Source organism: Herpailurus yagouaroundi, unplaced genomic scaffold, assembly GCF_014898765.1.
Source record: "Herpailurus yagouaroundi ecotype Mexico unplaced genomic scaffold, PumYag 180, whole genome shotgun sequence".
NCBI classification, from domain to species: domain Eukaryota; kingdom Metazoa; phylum Chordata; class Mammalia; order Carnivora; family Felidae; genus Herpailurus; species Herpailurus yagouaroundi.
The window spans coordinates 17756861-17778526 of record NW_024412411.1 but is presented as its reverse complement, the minus strand read 5'-3'; the positions used below and the strand labels follow the sequence as shown (position 1 = coordinate 17778526).

Here is a 21666-nt window from a genome sequence, read left to right as displayed (position 1 = left end):
CCTTGATAGTTTTTATTTCACACATACTTGGCACTGTAAACAAGCTTCTATTTCACATGTTTTTCCTTGGATCCAGCTAAAACTCTACTATAAATTTCTACGGAAATATATAACTAACTAAAACAATAAATAATCACTTTGGTTTTTTTCTTTATTTTTAATTTTTTATTTAAATTCCAGTTAGTCAACATACAGTGTAATATTAGCTTCAGGTATACAACTTAGTGATTCAACATTTCCATACAACACTAGGTGCTCATCATAACAAATGTGCTCCTTAATTCCCATCATCTGTTCTACCCATCCCCCCAACCACCTGCCCTCATATAACTATCAGTTTGTTCTCTATATTTAAGAGTCTGTTTTTTTGGTCTGCCTCTCTCTCTCTCCATCCCCACCATACTCACTTTTTGTTTCTTAAATTCCACATATGAGTGAGATCATATGGTATTTGTCTTTCTCTGACTGACTTACTTTGCTTAGCATAACACTCTCTAGCTGATTCATGTCATTGCAAATGGCAAGATTTTATTCTTTTTTATGGCTGAGTAATATGTATGTATATGTAATACATGTATACATGCATTATATGTATATATATGTATATATGTATATGTATATATGTATACGTATATATGTATACATATATATGTATATGTATATATGTATACGTATATATGTATACATATATATGTATATGTATATATGTATGTATAATTTGTGTATATATGTATATTCCACTATATATATATAATATGTGTATATATATATATATATATATTTATACACACCCCATCTTTATTCATTTATTAGGTGATGTATGCTTGGGCTGTTTCCATAGTTTGGCTATTGTAGATGCTGCTGCTATTGGGGTGAATGTATCCCTTTTAATTAGTATTTTTGTATTCTTTGGGTAAATACCTAATAGTGTAATTTTTGAACTGTAGAGTATTTCTATTTTTAACTTTTTGAGAAACCTCTATGCTGTTTTCTATAGTGGCTGCACCAGTTTGAATTCCCACCAACATTGCAAGACGGTTCCCCTTCCCCTCACCAACACGTTTTTTCTTGTGTTGATTTTGGGCATTCTGACAGGTGTGAGGTAATATCTTGTTGTAGTTTTCATTTGCATTTCTTTGATGATTCTTGATGTTGAGCATCTTTTTCATGTCTGTTGGTCATCTGGATGTCTTCTTTGGAAAAATGTATGTCCATGTCTTCTGCCTATTTTTAATTGGATTATTCATTTTTGGGTTTTGACTCTTATAAACTATATATTTTGGATACTAACCAATATTTTTCAGATATACCATTTGGAAATATCTTCACCCATTCCAGAGGCTGCCTTTTAGTGTTACTGATTGTTTCCTTCGCTGTGAAAAAGCTTGCTATTTTAATGAAATCCAATAGTTTATTATTGCTTTTGTTTCCCTTGCCTCAGGAGACATCTAGTTAAGAGGTTGCTATGGTCAATGTCAAAGAGGTTATTGCCTGTATTCTTTTGATGGTTTTCTGTCTCACATTTAGGTCTTGCATCTATTTTGAATTTGTTTTTGTTTATGGTATGAGAGAGTGGTCCAGTTTCATTCTTTTGCATGTTGCTATACAGTTTTCCCAACACCATTTGTTGAAGAGACTGTTTTTACCATTGGATATTCTTTCCTGCTTTGTTGAAGATTACTTGACCATACAGTTGTGGGTCCACTTACGGGATTTCTTTTCTGTTCCACTGATCTATGTATCTATTTCTATGCCAGTACCAAAATATCTAGATTACGACAATTTTGTAAATAACTTGAAGTCTGGAATTTTGATGCCTCCAACTTTGCTTTTCTTTTTCAAGGTTGTTTTGGCTGTTTGGGATCTTTTGTGGTTTTATACAAATTTGCAATTGTTTATTGTAGTTCTGTGAAAAATGCTGCTGGTATTTTGATAAGGATTACATTAAATGTGTAGATTGCTTTGGGAAGTATAGACTTTTTTTTAAATGTTTTATTTATTTATTTTTATTTTATTTATTTTTTTACTTTACATCCAAGTTAGTTAGCATTAGTGCAACAATGATTTCAGGGATAGATTCCTTAATGTCCCTCACCCATTTAGCCCATACCCCCTCCCACAACCCCCTCCCAAACCCTCTGTTTGTTCTCCATATTTAAGAGTCTCTTATGTTTCATCTCCCTCCCTGTTTTTGTGTTATTTTTGCTTCCCTTCCCTAATGTTCATCTGTTTTGTATCTTACAGTCCTCATATGAGTGAAGTCATATATTTGTCTTTCTCTAATTTTGCTTAGCATAATACCCTCTAGTCTATCCACGTAGTTGCAAATGGCAAGATTTCATTCTTTTTGATTGCCAAGTATACTCCATTGTATACATATATCACATCTTCTTTATCCACTCATCCATCGATGGACATTTGGGCTCTTTCCATACTTTGGCTATTGTTGATAATGCTGCTATAAACATGGGGGTGCATGTGTCCCTTTTAAACAGCATACCTGTATCCCTGGAATAAATACCTAGTAGTGTACTTGCTGGGTTGTAGGGTAGTTCTATTTTTAATTTTTTAAGGAACTTCCATACTGTTTTCCAGAGTGGCTGCACCAATTTGCATTCTCACCAGCAGTGCAAAAGAGGTCCTCTTTCTCCACATCCTTGCCAACATCTGTTGTTGCCTGAGTTGTTAATGTTAGCCATTCTGACAGGTGTGAGGTGGTATCTCATTATGATTTTGATTTGTATTTCCTGGATGATGAGTGATGTTGAGCATTTTTTCATGGTTCGGTTGGCCATCTGGATGTCTTCTTTGGAAAAGTGTCTATTCATGCCTTTTGCCCATTTCTTCACTGGATTATTTATTTTTTGGGTGTTGAGTTTGATAAGTTCTTTATAGATTTTGGATACGAACACTTTACCTGATACATCATTTGCAAATATCCTTTGCCATTCCATCAGTTGCCTTTTAGTTTTTTCTGATTATTTCCTTTGCTCTGCAGCAGCTTTTTATTTTGATGAGGTACCAATAGTTCATTTTTGCTTTTGTTTCCCTTGCCTCCAGAGATGTGTTGAGTAAGCAGTTGCTGTAGCCAAGGTCAAAGAGGTTTTGCTTGCTTTCTCCTCGAGGATTTTGATGACTTCCTGTATTACATTTAGGTCTTTCATCCATTTTGAGTTTATTTTTGTGTATGGTGTAAGAAAGTGGTCCAGGTTCATTTTTCTGCATGTCACTGTCCAGTTTTCCCAGCACCATTTGCTGAAGAGACTGTCTTTATTCCATTGGATATTCTTTCCTGCTTTGTCAAAGATTAGTTGGCCATATGTTTGTGGGTCCATTTATGGGTTGTCTATTCTCTTCCATTGATCTGAGTGTCTATTTTTGTGCTAGTACCATACTGTCTTGATGATTACAGCTTTGTAATACAGCTTGAAGTCTGGGGGAAGTATAGACTTTTTAAGAATATTTGTTCTTCCAACCTATGAATGTGGAATGTCTTCCCATTTCTTTGTGTTGTCCTGAAATTTCTATCATCAGTGCTTAATAGTTTTCAGACCATAGGTCTTTTGCTTCTTTGATTAGGTTTATTCCTAGGTATCTTACGGTTTTTTGGTGCAATTGTAAATGGGATTGATTCTTTAATTTGTCTTTCTTTTGTTTTTAAGTTTATTTTGAGAGAGAGAGAGAGATAGAGAGAGAGAGAGAGAGAAAGAATGAGAGAGAGAGAGAGAGAGAGAATGAGTGGGGGGAAGGGCAGAGAGAGGGGGAAACAGAGGATCCAAAGAGGGCTCTGTGCTGACAGCAGAGAGCCCAATGTGGGGCTCTAGCTCAGGAGCCTTGAGATCATTACCTGAGCAGAAGTCAGAGGCTTAACCAACTGAGCCATTCGGGCACCCCTTAATTTCTCTTTCTGAAGCTTCATTATTGGTGTATAGAACTGCAACAGGGGTGCCTGGGTGGATCAGTTGGTTAAGCTTCTGACTTGGACTCAGGTCATGGTCTCACAGTTTGTGAGTTTGAACCCTGCACCGGGCTCTGTGCTGACAGTTCAGAGCCTAGAGTCTGCTTGGGATCCCGTGTCTCCCTCTCTCTCTGCCCCTCCCCCACTCACAGTCTGTCTCTGTCTCTCTCAAAAATAAACAAACATTAAGAAGATTAGAAAGAAAAAGAAATGCAACAGATTTCTGTATGTTGATTTTGTATCCTGTGGCTTTACTGAATTTGTGTATCAATTCTAGTAGGTTTTTGGTGGAGTCTTTAGGGTTTTATGTATAGAGTATCATGTCATCTGCAAACGGTGAAAGTTTTACTACTTCCTTGTCGATTTGTATGCCTTTTATGTCTTTTTGTTGTCTGATGTGTGGCTGTGACTAGGACTTCCAGTACTATGTTGAACAGAAGTGGTGAGAGAGGACATCCCTGTCTTGTTCCCGACCATAGATGAAAAACTCTCAGTTTGTTCCCAGTGAGGATATTAGCTGTGGGTTTTTCATAGATGGCCTTTATTATATTGAGGTATGTTCCCTATAAACCTATTTTGTTGAGAGTTTTTATGAATGGATGTTGTACTTTGTCACATGCTTTTTCTGTATCTATTCAAATGGTAATATGATTCTTATTCTTTCTTTTTTTAATCTGGTGTATAGGTTTGATTGATTTGTGAATATTGAATCACACTTGCATCCCCACAATTATTCCCACTTGATCGTGGTGAATGATTCTTTTAATGTCCTGTTGGATTCAGTTTGCTAGTATTTTATTGAGAATTTTTTTCATCCATGCCCATCAAGAATAGCCTGTAGTTTTCTTTCTTAGTGGATTCTTCATCTGGTTTTGATATCAGGATAATGCTGGTCTCATAGAATTAATTTTGGAAGTTTTCCCTCCTATTGTATTTTTTTGAATAGTTTGAGTATAAATAATCACTGTGATCCTCTTAAACTTAATAACAAAGAAGAAAAATATAATTATTCATAGTCTCTGGCATGAAATTGACTGGCTTGAAAAAGATAGAGACTAGAGTTAACCCTTGTTATTTGTAGATGTAACATTTTAATTTTAGATCAGATTTTTCCAAATAAGTGTTTGAAATTTATAAACCAAAAGATTTTAAAACAGTATTTGTAGAAATAAAAGACACAAGATGATAGGAGTGAATGCATTCTATGGTCAAATATGTTGGAAATTTTTCTAGTTAAACAAATCAGAAAAGCTTTCTATATTGTAGAATTTCTCAGATTTCTTATTCTAAGATGTGTAAAAAGGGTATGTACCATCTATATTTCCTAAATAATTTAGTCTAATGATCAACTTTTTATTCTACTCTATACAGATTTCTTTAAAGGAAAAATTGATTGCTTATTTCATAGATTGTTTAGACTACTTATATAAAATTCCCAAAACTTATGACATGTAACAATTTACATTTTTCTTCAGACCAGGAATTTGACAAATGGAAGATTTAAAAATAGGAGCAAGACTCTTTCTTAACCAGTGACCTAGGCTAGTCATTTACTTGGTCGTTGCCTCATAAAATATTTCTGTTCTTACTTTACTAAAACATAAACAGTAGCTAATATGAATTTATATGGAAATTCATTCCTTCATAAAATATGATTATAAAATAAAAAGCAAATGTTAATGATGTTTGTATAAATGAAAACAAGGCAAGGATTTCTAATAAGGGTGGTTCTTAAGATTAATAAAGATGCTTTAGAGATGTAGCAGTTCTTGGCCTACTAGAACTATGATGTATATTTAAGGAAATTTCTGTGAACAATCCATAGGTTCAGGTGAATTGTATACTAGTTATTGGGTAATTACTTTATTCTTTTGGGCAATAATTCTATTTATCTCAAGCTGGCAGGAAAGAAATGTTAATAGCTATTTGCTGAATGCAACATTTAGAATAAAATTTATATTATGCTTGCCCTAAGGCTGTTTCCCATGTATCAATAACTATAATATTATCTTGGATGGTGCTACAAATTTTGGTTCTTGATTTATGAATAAAGCCAATGTGCAAAAGTATTGTCAAATGCTTGACCAAAGACCGTTAATAGTAGGGTCTTTTACCTCATCCATCTACTTAAAAGTAAACATTTTTGATTGTATCTTGGTTTTGTTTGTTCAGAAATTAAAGTTATAATTATTTTTTTATTTTTTTAAGTTCTAATTTTGAGATAGCTGTAGATTCACATAAAAATGTTAAAAAATAATGAGAAATTTCATGTGCCCTTTATTCAATTTCCCCCAATGGTATCACCTTGAAAACCCAATAGCCAAGATATTGTCCTTGTAAAAGTCCAGATATAAGACACTTACATATTAAACTAGCCTCACATGAGGGATGTTGGGCTGTGGTTTTCTTTCTTTCCCTTTTTTTAAATGATATTTTCCTGTCAGCTTTATGTTATTGATTGATTTCTAGTTTGATTCTATTTTCATAAAAGAACAGAATCTGTATGATTTCAATTCTTTTAAATCTATCAAGGTCTGTTTTATGGTCTAGGATGTGGTTCATCTTAGTATATATTTTCTGGGCACTCAAAAAGAATGTTTATTCTTTTGTTGTTGTGTGAAGTGTTCTATAAATGTCAATTGGATCTTTTTGGTTAATGATGATGTGAGATCTTCTATATCCTTGTAGGTATTCTGTGAAGCCTTATCAATTTTTACGAAAGGGGTATTAAATTCTCCAACTATATAATTGTGGATTTGTATGTTTTTCCTTTCAGTTTTATCAACTTTTGCTTCATATATTTTGGAGCTCCATTGTTTGGTGCATACATATTTAGGATTGCTATGTCTTCTTGGTAGAATGACTCATTTATCATTATATGATGTTCTTCTCTGTCATCTCAGTGTTAACTATCTACTAATGGTCTTTTCTCATTCAAGCATGAAAGTTTCTTGGTGTGATGAGTGATTTGTGTTTGAAACCTAAACATTTTGGGTATTATGTTTTGAGACTCTTATCTTATTAAATCTTCTGTTTTAACTGGCTTTCTTTGCTTCAACTCCAACAAGGGAAAGGGAAACAAATATTGCCTCGTAACTGCTAGGTGGGGATAGAAGTCCAGGTTATCCATTTGACCTGCTTTCCATGAAGCCTCTATACTTTCTGGCTTTGAAAAGTAGGAATGCCTCATTACTGCTCCCCAACTGGCCTCCATTCATAACACAGATTAAATGGCCTCAATGTCACTGGGTAGTAGTGGAGGCCCTGCCTCACCATAGGTCTCCTTTGACACCAGTCCAACAGAGATTACTGCCAGGTGGGTATGGAAGTGCAGATTCTCTGCATCACCTTCATGTAAGATAGGGGGAGTGGTTCCTCACTTCGTGGTTGGGATGGAAATCTCTCTCTTTTTTTTTTTTAATTTAAATTCAAGTTAGTTAACATACAGTGTAGTCTTAGCTTTAGGAGTAGAACCCAGTGATTCATCTCTTACATATGACACCCAGTTCTCCTCCCAACAAGTTCCCTGTTTAATGCCCATCACCCATTTAGTCCATCCTTCCACCCACCTTAGTTTGTTCTCTGTATTTAATAGTCTCTTATGGTTTGCTACCCTCTCTGTTTTTAACTTATTTTTCCTTCCCTTCCCCTATTATCATCTGTTAACTTTCTCAAATTCCATATATGAATGAAATCATATGATATCTGTCTTTCTCCAACTGACTTATTTCACTTAGCATAATACACTCTATTACATCCACATTATTGCAAATGGCGAGATTTCTTTCTTTTACATAACTGAGTAGTATTCCATTATATATATAGTATGTATATATATACATGTATACGTGTGTATGTATACATATACACATATGTATATATGTATATGTGTATATGTATACATGTATATATATATGTATATATATGCATATATATATACATACACACACACACACATCTTCTTTATCCATTAGTCAGTCAATGGACATTTGGGTTCTTTCCATACTTTGGCTATTGATAGTGCTGCTATAAACATTGGGGTGCATGTACCCCTTCAAATTAGCATTTTTGTATCCTCTGGATAAATTTCTAGTAGTGCAATGCTGGGTCATAGGGTAGTTCTATTTTTAATTTTTGAGGAACCTCCATAATGTTTTTCCAGAGTGGTTGCATCAGTTTGCATTCCCACCAACACCACAGAAATACAAACAATTATAAGAAAATACTATGAAAAATTATATGCCAACAAACCGGACAATCTGGAAGAAATGGACAAATTCCTAGACACCCACACACTACCAAAACTCAAATAGGAAGAAATAGAAAATTTGAACAGGCCCACAACCAGCAAAGACATTGAATCTGTTATTAAAAATCTCCTAACAGATAAGAGTTCTGGGCCAGATGGCTTCCCAGGGAAATTCTACCAGACTTCTAAGAAAGAGTTAATACTTATTCTCCTCAAACTTTTCCAAAAAAATAGAAATGGTAGGAAAGCTTTCAAACCCATTCTATGAATCCAGCATTACCTTGATTCCAAAGCCAAAGACCCCACTAAAAACAAGAATTACAGGTCAATATCCCTGATGAAACTGAATTAAAAAATTCTCAACAAGATACTAAAAAATCAAATTCAACAGTACATTGAAAGAATATACTAACAAATCAAATTCAGCAGTACATTAAAATAATTTTTCACCATTATCAAGTGGGATTTATTCTTCTTACTCAGACTTCTCTGACACCATGCAGCCAGGGGATTGGAACACAGTACTAATCTGATAATGATGGAGGTCTAGTCGCCCCAACCAGACTTTCTTTCTTCTCTCTCTCTCTCTCTCTCTCTCTCTCTTCCTCTCTCTCCCTCTCCCTCTCTCTCTTTCTATTTCATTTTGTTAAATTTTCTTTCTTGCTGTTTAAATGGAGTATACTGATTATTGCCTAAAAGTTGTCTGCCCTATTCCTTGACTTTTGGCTACAAAGAGCAAGTTTTTGTTGCTTTTTAGTTTGTTTTTGTCTTTGTCTAAACCTCTTGCTATTTTCAGGCTTCTTCAGCAATAGATCTTGGATATATGAGGTGAAAAGAAAGCACAAGGGACTCACTAACATGGTCAAGAGGTCCCAGGGTCTCTAGCTAGTCTGCCTTATCTTCACCATTCATATTATTCTGTTTTATATACATATACAGAGATTTAAGTTGTACTTAGAGAGGAATAGAGAAATGTATATCTACTCCACTTTCCCATAAGTGGAAGTCTATTTTTTGTTTATTGACTGTCATTCTTCTGTATTTTGGGCCATCTAAAAATCCATTGTTTTTGCACAAAGATTTCTTCTAACATACCCACTCAGAGTGGAGTGACTAGTGTTGGACCAGATAACAGAAGCAGGATTGGGAGTGTACCTCCCAATCAGACACCAAAGTTCTGCTATGTCTTTGGTAAACTAGAGAAGCCAGAATGGGACATACATACATCATACTTCTGCTACAGTCTGAAGTATGATAATTATATAAGAGGAGAAGCACTTGTGCCATTGTTTGTGTTGAGAACTAAAATAACCATGCTTTTTAGGGAATCCATTTCTACTGGAATGTACAATTGTGAAACAAACTATGGTTATTCAGACTTAAGCATTTGGCAGACATTTTCTTGATATTGAAGTAAATAAGTATGTCACTTAAAGGAAAACAACTGCTGATATTTTTGCCAATGATACAATTTGAGCTTTCAAGCAAAAATAGAATTTTGAAAATTTTGATTCCATCACTATAAGCTCAAGAGCTTCTGAATACTTGAAGACATTTCTGATGAGATTATTGGTGGTACTAATGAATGTGATTTTTTTGATATTATGTAATGAGATATTTCAAAATTTGACAGATCTACAGGTCTCAGCGAACCAATATTTTGAAAATGAACTATGATTGATATTACAAAATAAATAGGGTGAAAAATCCACTCACGATGTAAGAGAGATTTGAGTAGAATGTAACGTAACAAGTACAAAAACTTCATTTATATGGTTTCCGATTTGACAGCGCAACTCAGCTTTTAAGAAATTACCACTTGTTGAGTTTTAGTATACAAAAATAGATCTGCAATTATCAGAAAATGTTTTTAAAAATACTTCTCCTTATTCTAATTTTATATCTGTGTGAGGCTGAGTTTTCTTCATTTTACAACTAAACTCCATGTGATACTACTGTTGAGTATAGAAATAGACATATAATCCAGATGTCTTTTTTTCACAAAAATATAAAGCAATGCCATGTTACTTTCTATTTTTATAAAATATATTTAATTATGTTACTTATATGAATGTAATGAGTAAAAAATTTTGTTATTTTAATGAATAAATAAATGTTTTCAAATTTTTCTTAGTCTTAGTTTTAAAAATGGTAAGTAGAAATAAATATAACCCACATTAACAAAATCTTATTGGAATGCTCCATATTTTGTATGAGTTGTAAATAGATACTGCAGCCAAAATATTTTAGATAACAAAGCAGTCCTACATGAGACATAGTTACTTTGTCTTTGGTATGTTGAAGCCTCTCAACTCACATTTGTTAGATAAATAAAGGTATAAAAATAGAATACACCTAGAACAGGTGAATTATTATTTTGCTCCTTAAAGATCTTCTGGGACCTTAAATGGAAAATAAGATTATCCTTTAGCAAACAGCCATTTTCTCCAGCAGTGAATCCAAATGATGAAAAAATAAATAAAATCTCTCTATTATGAATAAATACATTTAATGAAGACTAATAACCTTGCTAAATTATAAGGGAAGTTGGGATAACTATTTAAGATTACAAATATGGGAGTAGGGAAAAGGAAACATTTCCTGTGTATATAGTAGAAGCTAGATGTGTGTACATTCTCACAGTAGCCTAAATAGGTAATTATTAAATACACTTTTAAAACAAGGAAGAAGATGCTAGTAATGTTAAAACTGATACTAAAACATATTGCAATATTCTTTCAAAATCAGTGTCTCAATCTACTTTATAGGGCCCTGCCCCAATCTGGGAAATTCTTCTCTCTCTTTCTCCACTGTAGCTTTCCAATGGCGTTTGCCAGTACATAATACCAGCACCTCTTAATTCATAGCAAAGATGACACATGCCTTAAATAAATTACTTTACCTTCTCAATATTCACATTTGACAAGGACAATTTGCATTCCAGTACAACTAGTTGGAGGGAGTAGAAACAGAAGAATCATTCAAAACTATATAAATATATAGGGCCCAACATGCTAATTTTTTCTTTTCTTTTCTTTTCTTTTTTTTTTACTTTCTTTTCTTTTCTTTTCTTTTTTTTACAGAGAGATCTCTGAGATTATCACAGTTGTTGCTAAAAGTTTACTGAGCATCAAGCAATAATATCCACAAACTCTAAACTATTCTGTTTTTAAGGTTTTGTTTCCTGAAAAAAATAAAATAAAATAAAACTGTGAGTTTCTACTATCCAAATGTCTGAACAATGTCATTGAGCCTAAAGAAATCTATGTCCACAAAATTTAAAATGCCCCCTAATATTCAAAAAGTCAGCTTCTAATAAGTGATCACTGCATCCTGGTTAGAGAGTTTCTAATGGCCAGATAAAATGCTTTGGAAAACAAGGCACTGATAAAGAATTTAACAGGCATTTCATATACAGGGATTATGCTTGACTTGTTTTTTGTGAACCTAGTACACAAGTATTAACTCTTCCCTGAGCATGACTTCTGCCTTGGATCTCTTAAAACATATGTATATAGCAGTCCCTTATTTTATTTCAGGCTTTTTAAAAGGTAATGTTATATCCTGGTTAAAGAAGCACATTCAAAGCAAACCCACTTGGAAAGTTATACACAGGATACTTGTCTGAATTTCCTACATTTATTAGAACGGTCCTATTTTCCTTGCAAATTTGAGGTGAGGAGAAAAGAGTCTATCCTTTGAGCCAAATGAGTTGAATCAGTTCATTCAACTGGAAGGAGACATATTGATTCCTAAACTCACTGGAATAACTACTTAAAATAATGCTTTAATCAGTGAATAATAAACATCAGAGGGCTGTTGTGAGGATTAAATCATCTAACATGTGAGAAATGAGATTGTCTGGCACACAGAGATTTTTTAATGGTATTATTATGATCAGGAATATTGCCTAATCAGAATACCAACAAGGTTGCCAAAGTGGTAATTCTGGGGAATTAAATAATCCAGGCTTGGAAAAGTTTTCTTGGTCTTAGTTCCTTAAAACCTTTCACCTCTGTTCGAAGTCAGTGAGAACCAATCTATACCAAGCTCTTCAGCTTTCTGATCCCCCAGAATGGGTAAAGACGTGCCCGAGAGGCCTGGAGCCTTCCTATCACTAGAATGTCCCACTCCACTGAAATGATCTCTTTGGCACTAAGATTTACACAGTTAGTCTCAATGGAATTTAGTTGTTGAGTCTGTGTAATCATTTCCGGATGTCCTAATAAAGTCCATTTCTCAAGCAGAGACTGAAAACTAGGTCATTCTCTGAGACTTCAGTGTGACTGGCTGCTGGTCTTTCTCTTCAAATATGCAGTTATAAAACATCATTCAAAATTTCAAAACTTCCATTTTCTTTTATTAAAGCCCAGAGCTTATTTTTTACTTTCTTGAACTGCTGAAGTCCCAGCAAATGAAGAGGTGATATACTTCCCAGGGATGTGTCTGGCAGTCACAAAAAAATAGAAAGGTTGAAAGGCTGCTGGAAAGGAAAGTTCTGGATAATCATTTAAATAGCATTTATTTTAGAAGAGCCATCATAAGAAGATAAACTAGATTTTTTAATGGTGTATAGATTGAGAAGCCAAAACAAGGACTAATTATGAGAAATCAGTGGGATATGTTTTAGAACCGTCCTCAATGTGTTGTGCACCTGTCTGTCTCACATTTGGTTACCAAGAGCTCCTGATACTCTATACTCTAGAGTATAAAAAAGTTGCTCTACTCTAACCAACTCATCTCCATCTCAGTCTCCATACCTGAAAACAAGCCATAACCATCCATCATCCCCCCAACAGCATTGTGCTAAGGCTGCTGGCTTCATACCTTGCTGACATATAGAGAAGATCATGTTAACTTCCTGCTGGCCTCTCCTGACCACATTGTCTATAGCAATGCTTCACAAAACAAGGTATGTAGATGTATTCTTAAAGATAGGAACATTATATCATGAGTTTTAAACTTTGGGTTTTCAAATATATCTCTTTTACAGGGAAGCTATAAGAGACATTTACTTGGAACAAACTTTAGTTTCTTAATTTCCCTAGGGATCTGTGGGCATATTTTTAGAGGTGTATAAGTTTTTTCCTCCAGAGAAGATTGAGAAACAAAGGTATACATGATGCATTCTAAACCCTTTATACTTCTTATTTCCCATTTCAAAGTTAATATTTTAGCCATATACAGCTTCTTATTTTTTTTGGTAACGAATTTCACACTTTCACACCTCTGTTCCACTGCACATGTTGTTCCCTCTGCTGGAAATGCCTTTTCTCTTCTCTTCTTGGTGAATAATTATTGATATTTCAAGATCTAGGTTTTTTTTTTTGTCTTCTAAGGAAATATTTCTCGTTTATCTTTGGTTCCTACCTCACTGCATACTATCATATTGTGTTTTCCCCATGTATTCAAATGGCGTTTCCTCATTAGATAGTAAGCTCCTTGAGGTCAGAAACTATGTAATTGTCATCTTTGCATGTCTTTGTATGTTCATAATTTACTATAGTACCAGGACCATAGAGGGCTCTTTAAATGGAATAAAACTGGGTTTTTTCCATCAACCTGGAACTTTTTTTCTCCCACATGTGGTAGGTTAGTCCCTGTCTTTGAATAGCCACATAAGGATATTGTCATAGTGGCATCTCAGCACAGTATGGGATGTTGGAGTGAATACACAGAGAGTTGTCTTTCATCTGTACATTTCCATGATCCTAAGTTGTGCTTAGGGTTGTGAACACAACTTTAAGTTAGAATTGTTTCTTGTTCTTGCGCCTTCCTCTCTTTTGGGTAACAGGAGCTGTCCTTTCCCTTGTCCCCTTGTTTTTGGGAATCCCCTGAAAAGCTATTTATCTCAAGAAATGCTATCTCTGGGTCTATATCAACAATATTTTCCCACCTTTCTCCCTCTTTATTTTTCTACTACATCTAGCCCATCATGACCTATTTTCTCAGGAGTCAGTCTATACTTAGTTTCTAAGCTGATTGTCAGAAAAACTAATCAGAGATAACTGAGTTGTCAACAACTAATCCAAGTTTAACATAATTAATTATTGCTGCCGTTTTTTGAAGAAATATCATAAGTTTCTTACATGTATTTTATCATTATCCTTACACAAACCCCATACATGATTATTCATAGCTACATTTTAAAGATGATGAAACTAAAGCCCAGAAGTAAAATAATTTATTCAAAATAGTATGTCTAGGAAGTGGTGGGGTTTGGATCAAATTCCAGTCAGTTTGGTTGCTTTTAACCACTTTGCTAAACTGTTGGTTCTCCTTTAGCCCCCAACACACATACCACTGCCAGTTTTGCATTAGCAGTATTATGAACCTTGAAGTACAAGACACGATGGGCAGATATTTGGACATGAGAAGATCCTTCTTTGAATCTAATAGTCCATATAGCATGGGGACGAACTTTTTAGCCAAATCTGAAGACTGCCTTTTATAATGCAGACTTATTTGTCTTTGCTTTTTCTAGGAACATGAATCTCTTTTACACAATTCACAAGTGGTACATTTTCAATATTTATTTCAGCACTTATATCTAGGAAGAAAGCTGAGGTAACAAACTACTTCAGTAGTTAAAAACACAACAGTTCCTCCATCCCAGGACTGGCTGCAAGAATTTGTTCAATGGGATGGAAATTACACACACCTCAAAAAGCTAATAATAATCAAAGGGCAGCAATAACCATGGGGTTCAGTAAAAACCAACAATTCCATTCCACCTGTGTTTACTGACAAAGCAGAATGCAGTAGTTGTCTTTGCTCCTGCTTCTCCAGTCCTGTTCTCCTCACAGCCATACTCACTTGAGCTCCAGTCCTGCTCTCCTCACGGCTATACTCACTTGAGCACTCCTTGCAAGCCCAGACATCCCACATCCTTCCCTATCCTGGTTTCAAAATGTGTCCGGTGAGCAAAACTTACTCCCAGATCTTTGTTTCTTATATCCTTGCCCACTGAAAGTAACCATTGTTTCTAAAGAAATATGACTGATTCTAAGCCTGAGGGAGTATGGTACAAGATGATTCTAGAATACATTTCTATACCAGAAAGAAAGAAAATGCCAAAAACAATAGTGGGGATGTGAAACAGAGGCATAAGAGCCAGCTTAAGGCGTGCCCATGGGTGAAATCTGGGACCATTTGAGCATAGAGATAATTATGCACCTTAATTAATTATATATTATTGAAAACAAATTGAAAGTCTTTACTTCATACCATAGATATATTGATATCAGTATACAGTTGATAGATAGGAAGGAAAAGGAAGGAGGAAGGAAAGAAGGAAGGGAAGAAGGGAGGAAAAAAGGGGGGCTCTTGCTAACAGTAGAATCCTAAGTGCTGACTAATAAATGTAAAGGGAGTGCTGAAGTTGGAAAGTCATCATTTTGTAACCATCAATGGAGGGTAACTTCAGGAGAAAGCAGAATATTTGCATTACATTAAAAATGTCCCCATGTAGTCAATTTATTATATTGAAAGAGAAAAATTAGTAATTATAGAGTGGAGAAATTGGACCACACCTGGAGCAGATGATCAAATTAATATCACCATTGTGAGACAGATGGTTGCCCTGTGCCTCCAGATGTGACACCCTCTTAGAAAGATGCAAAGTCACCTTTGTAGAATTCTGGATAATAATGTATTTCCTGGATCCAATCATGAGGAAATATAAGACAAACTCAAAACAAGGAAATTTTATTTAAAAATGGAGGAAGGGACTGCATTCCCCCCAAATGTCAATCTTATTAAAAAAATCTGTAGAAAATATTTCAAAGTGAAGGCTAAGGAGACATGACAACCTAAATGTTAACTGCCCCTACACTGGATCTTGTTACAGAGAAAAAAAAATTCTGTAAAGGATATTATTAGGCCTATTGAAAAAAAATTGGAAACATTAGATTAGAATAAAGCATTATATAAATATAGAATTTACTAAAGTTAATAACTGGTCTGTGGCTATGTAAGGATATTCCTACTATATGGAAAAATACACCGACAAATCCAGGGGTAAAGTGTTCTAATTTATACAACTCACCTTCAAGTGGTTGAGATTGGGAGAGAGAGAAAGAAAACAAGATATAATGTAAACAGTAAGTGCATATAAGTATATGTGTGTCTTTTGTACTGTTTTATTGCTGTAATTTTTTTCTGTAGGCTTAAAATTATTTCTGAATAAAAGTTTAAAGAAAAGAGTAAAAAAAAATGTGCCCTTGATCAGGGAACATCTTTGCTGATAGCTCAGATCAACATTTTCTAAGATTTTCCCACTGGTATGTTGGCAACATACAATGTGGATAAATAACTAAGTGGTAGGTTATGCAATTTGAAGTGCCTTAGGTTTTATTTTTGTACTCAGTTATCAACTTATCAAACACCTATTATGTGCCAGATAACGTGCTATGATATGCTTTTTTTCTCCTCCTCAAGAAAGCATACTAGACTAGATGTGAAAGAGAATAAAATACTGCAAAAAATAAAATAATTCACAACCATAATTTATTAATAGCAGCAAATTCTTTGTGTAAACCTGATGTTCTGCACTTACCTCTGTGCATTAGAAACTCATTTAGAAGCCACTATCTGAGTTGACACAGCTCAAGCCACTTTCTTTTTCAGACTTGAGACCCAGAAAAGTTTCACTCCCCTACCTTATTTCTGGGACCAGCCCATGTTCCTTAAGACAAAGTTCCATGCTTTCTCACTGCTAGGAAATCTGCCTGAAAAATGTATAAAGTACCTCTGTTCCCTTAAGTATGCATCCTGACTATGCAGTGTCATTAAGACAGAATTTTTAGTTTTGATTTGTATTTCCCTGATGATAAGCGATGTTGAGCATTTTTTCATGGGTTGGTTGGCCATCTGGATGTCGTCTTTGGAGAAGTGTCTATTCATGTCTTTTGCCCATTTCTTCAGTAGATTATTTGTTTTTTGGGTGTTGAGTTTGATAAATTCTTTATAGATTTTAGATACTAACCCTTTATCTGATATGTCATTTGAAAATATCTTCTCCCATTCCATCGGTTGCCTTTCATCATCAGGGAAATACAAATCAAAACCACAATGAGATACCACCTCACACCTGTCAGAATGGTTAACATTAACAACTCCAGTAACAACAGATGTTGTCAAGGATGTGGAGAAAGAGGATCTCTTTTGCACTGCTTGATGGGAATGGAAACTGGTTCAGCCACTCTGGAAAACAGTATGGAGGTTCCTCAAAAAATTAAAAATAGAACTACTCTGCGATCCAGCAGTTGCACTACTAAGTATTTATCCAAGGGATACAGGTTGCTATTTCTAAGGGGCACAAGCACCCCAGTGTTTATAGCAACACTATCAACAATAGCCAAAGTATGGAAAGAGTCCAAATGTCCATCGATGGATGAATGGTTAAAGAAGATGTGGTAATATATATACAATGGAGTATAACTCGGCAATCAAAAAGAATGAAATCTTGCCATTTACAACAATGTGGATGGAATTAGAGGGTATTATGCTAAGCAAAATCAGTCAGTCAGAGAAAGACAAATAGATGACTTTACTCATATGAGGACTGTAAGATACAGAACAGATGAATATAAGGGAAGGGAAGCAAAAATAATATAAAAGCAGGGAGGGAGATGAAACATAAGAGACTCTTCAATATAGAAAATAAACAGAGGGTTACTGGAAGGGCTGTGGGGGATGGGCTAAATGGGTAAGGGGCATTAAGGAATCTATGCCTGAAATTATTGTTGCACTATATGCTAACTAACTTGGATGTAAATTTAAAAAAAGAAAAAAGAAAAAAAAATGTAGTCCTGTTGTTAACCTCTGGCAAAGTCCAATGGGACACCCAATCCTCCCAAATGGTGACTGCCAACTTGTGTGTGAAACTTTGTCCCTTGTGTGTACCCCTTTGTCCCAGCATATAGTCTCTTAGACACCTTGGAACCATGCACTGCCTTCTTATATTATTGAAGGTACAGCTTGATATGTTTATGGCTCACCCTCAAGAAACTCTCAATCCACTCTGGGTCATCAGAATTCAATGGAAAGGACTCTGGGATCTTGGCACTTGACAGTTTTCAGAACAGGTTTAGCTCTGTCACTTAATGAATGAGTGGTTATAGCCAAGTCATATAAAATCTCTAGTCCCGTTTCCTCTCTTTAAACTAGAAATAATGGTGCTATCTTCCTCCGAGCATGGTTGTAAGAAGTGAGATAGTGCTATACAAAATGTTTGACATGGTGCCTTGCAAATAGTGATTAGAAGGAAAATGTTAATCATTAATATTACTTTCGGAAGATAAACATAATTTTTATTTTAATGGCTAGAAGCAGAATTCCTCTTTAGGGTGACATACTTCTTGTTTAAATTGCTTCTTGGGGAGAGCAAGGCCCTGAGGTTGTGGATTAGAAGGAAACAGGGATATGAAAGACACAGTAAAATTATTCTGTATAGTTGAGCAACAGAAGTTGGATAAAACAACAATTACAATGACAAGAAAATAAGGCAAAAAGGTTAAGACAAGGGACGCCTGGGTGGCTTAGTAGGTTAAGCACCCGACTCTTGATTTCAGCTCAGCTCATGATCTCAGGATTGTGAGATCGAACCCTATGTTGGGCTTCACACTGAGTATGGTGCCTGCTTAAGATTCTCCCTCTCCATCTCTCTCTCTGTGCCCCTCCCCCACTTATTCTCCTCTCTCTCTCTCTCTCAAAAAAATAACTTAAAAAAAGTTAAAAGTAAAGAAAGGAGAGAAAGATTTATTTACATTGTAGTGTGCCAAAGAGTTTTTTAAGAGGTGGACTGTTTAATGTTGAGTTGTCAACATTGCTACAAGTTGGCCACCTGTCTTCCCAAAACTCCTATTAAATCTATGACTTAAGTGAATGTTCCTGGCTGGTTAGTTGGTTTTTGTTTGTTTTTTATAGTTTGTTTCCATAATGCATATTGAAGTGAAAAAAAGTGGGTTTCATGACTGGAACAGCATTGAGCAGAGAAGAATGAAAAAGTGCTGAAGGAAAGAGCAAGCAAGACTGAGAACTTTGTAGGAAAAGGACCTAGAAGAGCCTCTGAGAAGGAATCTCTGACAAAGTACAAAAATTTTAAGGGGTAGTGGGATGGCGACTTAACCTGACATATAGGTTTTATCCTTATTGGAGGTAAGAGAATGGACTTGCCTCAACGAGCCTCATTCCCAAAATATTTTAAAGTAGATAAAATACTAAGACTTGCAAAATATGATAGATCCACAGTCTTTTATCTATAATTCCAAAATACAAAATGGTCTGACAATATTTCGTTTAGCACCAATACTCTGTTAGTGAAGAAACTTGACCTTAGTCACCCTGAGGCTGCCAACCATCTTTCTTTATTGCCATGGTGGGTGTATTCTTACATCTCGCTGAAGAGTTATATGTGTTGGATTACGGTGTGCTGCTCAGACTCTGTCAGGATTATTGGCCACATAGGCAATATGCCAATCTCCTTATTCAGAAAATTCTGCCTTCTTAAACATATCTGGGACCAGGGTTTTGGATAAGAGATTCTAAACATGATTCAGAAAAACAGAAGAAATTTTAAAGGAGTGATAAATGGGAGTTACCTTCCAGTGTATTCCTAAAGCTGAAATTGGCAGCTTTATCCATGGAATCCGATTCATATTGTGTCAGACTTAGGCAAAATTCCACATCAGCAGAGGAGGGGAGCCTTGGGGTCCTGGCTTTGTCGTGGTTTCCGGGATTGCGCAGTAATGGTCCCTCTGGAGTTCCATCACATAAAGCCTGACGGCTATTGTACTCCTCCAATCGGGTACAGATGATCTACACAAAAACCTTTATGTTAAAAGAGTTGTGGCTAGAGATTATCATCAAGAGGTTCATATTTTTTTTTAAATTTTTTTTTCAACGTTTATTTATTTTTGGGACAGAGAGAGACAGAGCATGAACGGGGGAGGGGCAGAGAGAGAGGGAGACACAGAATCGGAAACAGGCTCCAGGCTCCGAGCCATCAGCCCAGAGCCCGACGCGGGGCTCGAACTCCGCGAGATCGTGACCTGGCTGAAGTCGGACGCTTAACCGACTGCGCCACCCAGGCGCCCCAAGAGGTTCATATTTTTAAGTAAACTGTTGACAGGCATCTGCGTGGCTCAGTCAGTTAAGCGTCTGACTTCAGCTCAGGTCATGATCTCGCAGTTTGTGGCTTCGAGCCCCTCATAGGGCTCTGTGCTGACATCTCAGAGTCTGGACCCTGCTTTAGATTCTGTGTCTCCCTCTCTCTCTGCCCCTCCACTGCCCACACTGTGTGTGTGTCTCTCTCTCTCAAAAATAAATAAACATTAAAAAAATTAAACTGTTGAAGGAAGCAGCCCATCTGAGGGTTGCAGGGCAGCGTAAGCAGTGAAAGTTAAATCTAGAACAGACTTCTAGTCTTGCATCTAACTAAGAAAATGAGTCAAATTTCCTATGTCTCATCTATAAAATGGGGATACTAATAACTACTGCATATAATTTTGTCAAATATTTATTTGATGAGAAAATTATTTTGACAAACATCTGTTAAACATCCATTGTGTGACTTTGCCAGTTGTGTGCCCATGAAGCTAGCCCTGGTACTGAGTCACATCTGTGCCATCACTTGTTTTCTCTGTTTATATGTCTTCTCTTTTGGCTCTAACAAGTTTCATGGCTTGCATGGCAAATACATGATAAGAACTCCCTACTTCTTATCTCTGCTTCAAAACCACTACTCTGAACTCTGAACTTTGTTTATCCATCTTGGACTTTTTATTTCAGTGTTATCTCACACATATCTCAAATGGAACATTTAAAATCCAAAAATCTGTTCCTCTCTCTCCATTTCTTATCACACCAACCATCCTGCTGCTCAAACCAGAAGCCCATGAATCATAATTTTTAACCTGGAGAGTAACTGGTGAGTTTTCATTTGTATTTTCTTCTCTTATGTCTTTCACGTTGAGATCATTAACCAATTGTTTCAATTCTACCTCTAGAATATAGCTTGAATATGGGAATTGCTCTTCAATTTGCTTACAAATTGTGTGATCTGACTGCCAAAGTCAGATTGGCTACCCTTCTCTGGGCATTACTTGGGCTTCTCCATGCTGTGACTTTGTTCATGCCTAAGCACACTCACTCCTTGCCATGGGTCTGGTGTCTGACCTCATCGTCAAGGCTGAGGCAATATTACAGAAAAAACAGACATGAGGCACCTGGGTGGCTCAGTCAGTTAAGCGTCCAATTCCTGATTTTGGCTCAGGTCAGTCATCATCTCATGGTTAGTGAGTTTGAGCCCCACATAGGGCTCTGCATTGACAGTGCGGAGCTTGCTTGGGATTCTCTCTCTCTCTCTTTCTCTCCCTCTCTCTGTCCCTCCCCTGCTCATGCTTTCTCTCTCTCTCAACATAAATAAAACTTCAAAAATTAAAAAAAAAAAAAAAGA

The 21666-nt window shown here is 35.7% G+C and overlaps 1 protein-coding gene across 2 annotated transcripts in view; it reads right to left on the bottom strand.

Moving 5' to 3' along the window:
• TYR (tyrosinase) overlaps nucleotides 1-21666 on the bottom strand; it is a 106699-nt gene that overhangs the window by 75907 nt on the left and 9126 nt on the right. For both annotated transcript variants that reach the window (XM_040489585.1, XM_040489584.1), the window contains exon 2: nucleotides 19811-20027. In XM_040489585.1, the coding sequence (XP_040345519.1) occupies nucleotides 19811-20027 (217 nt within the window). The remainder of the gene's footprint in view (nucleotides 1-19810; nucleotides 20028-21666) is intronic.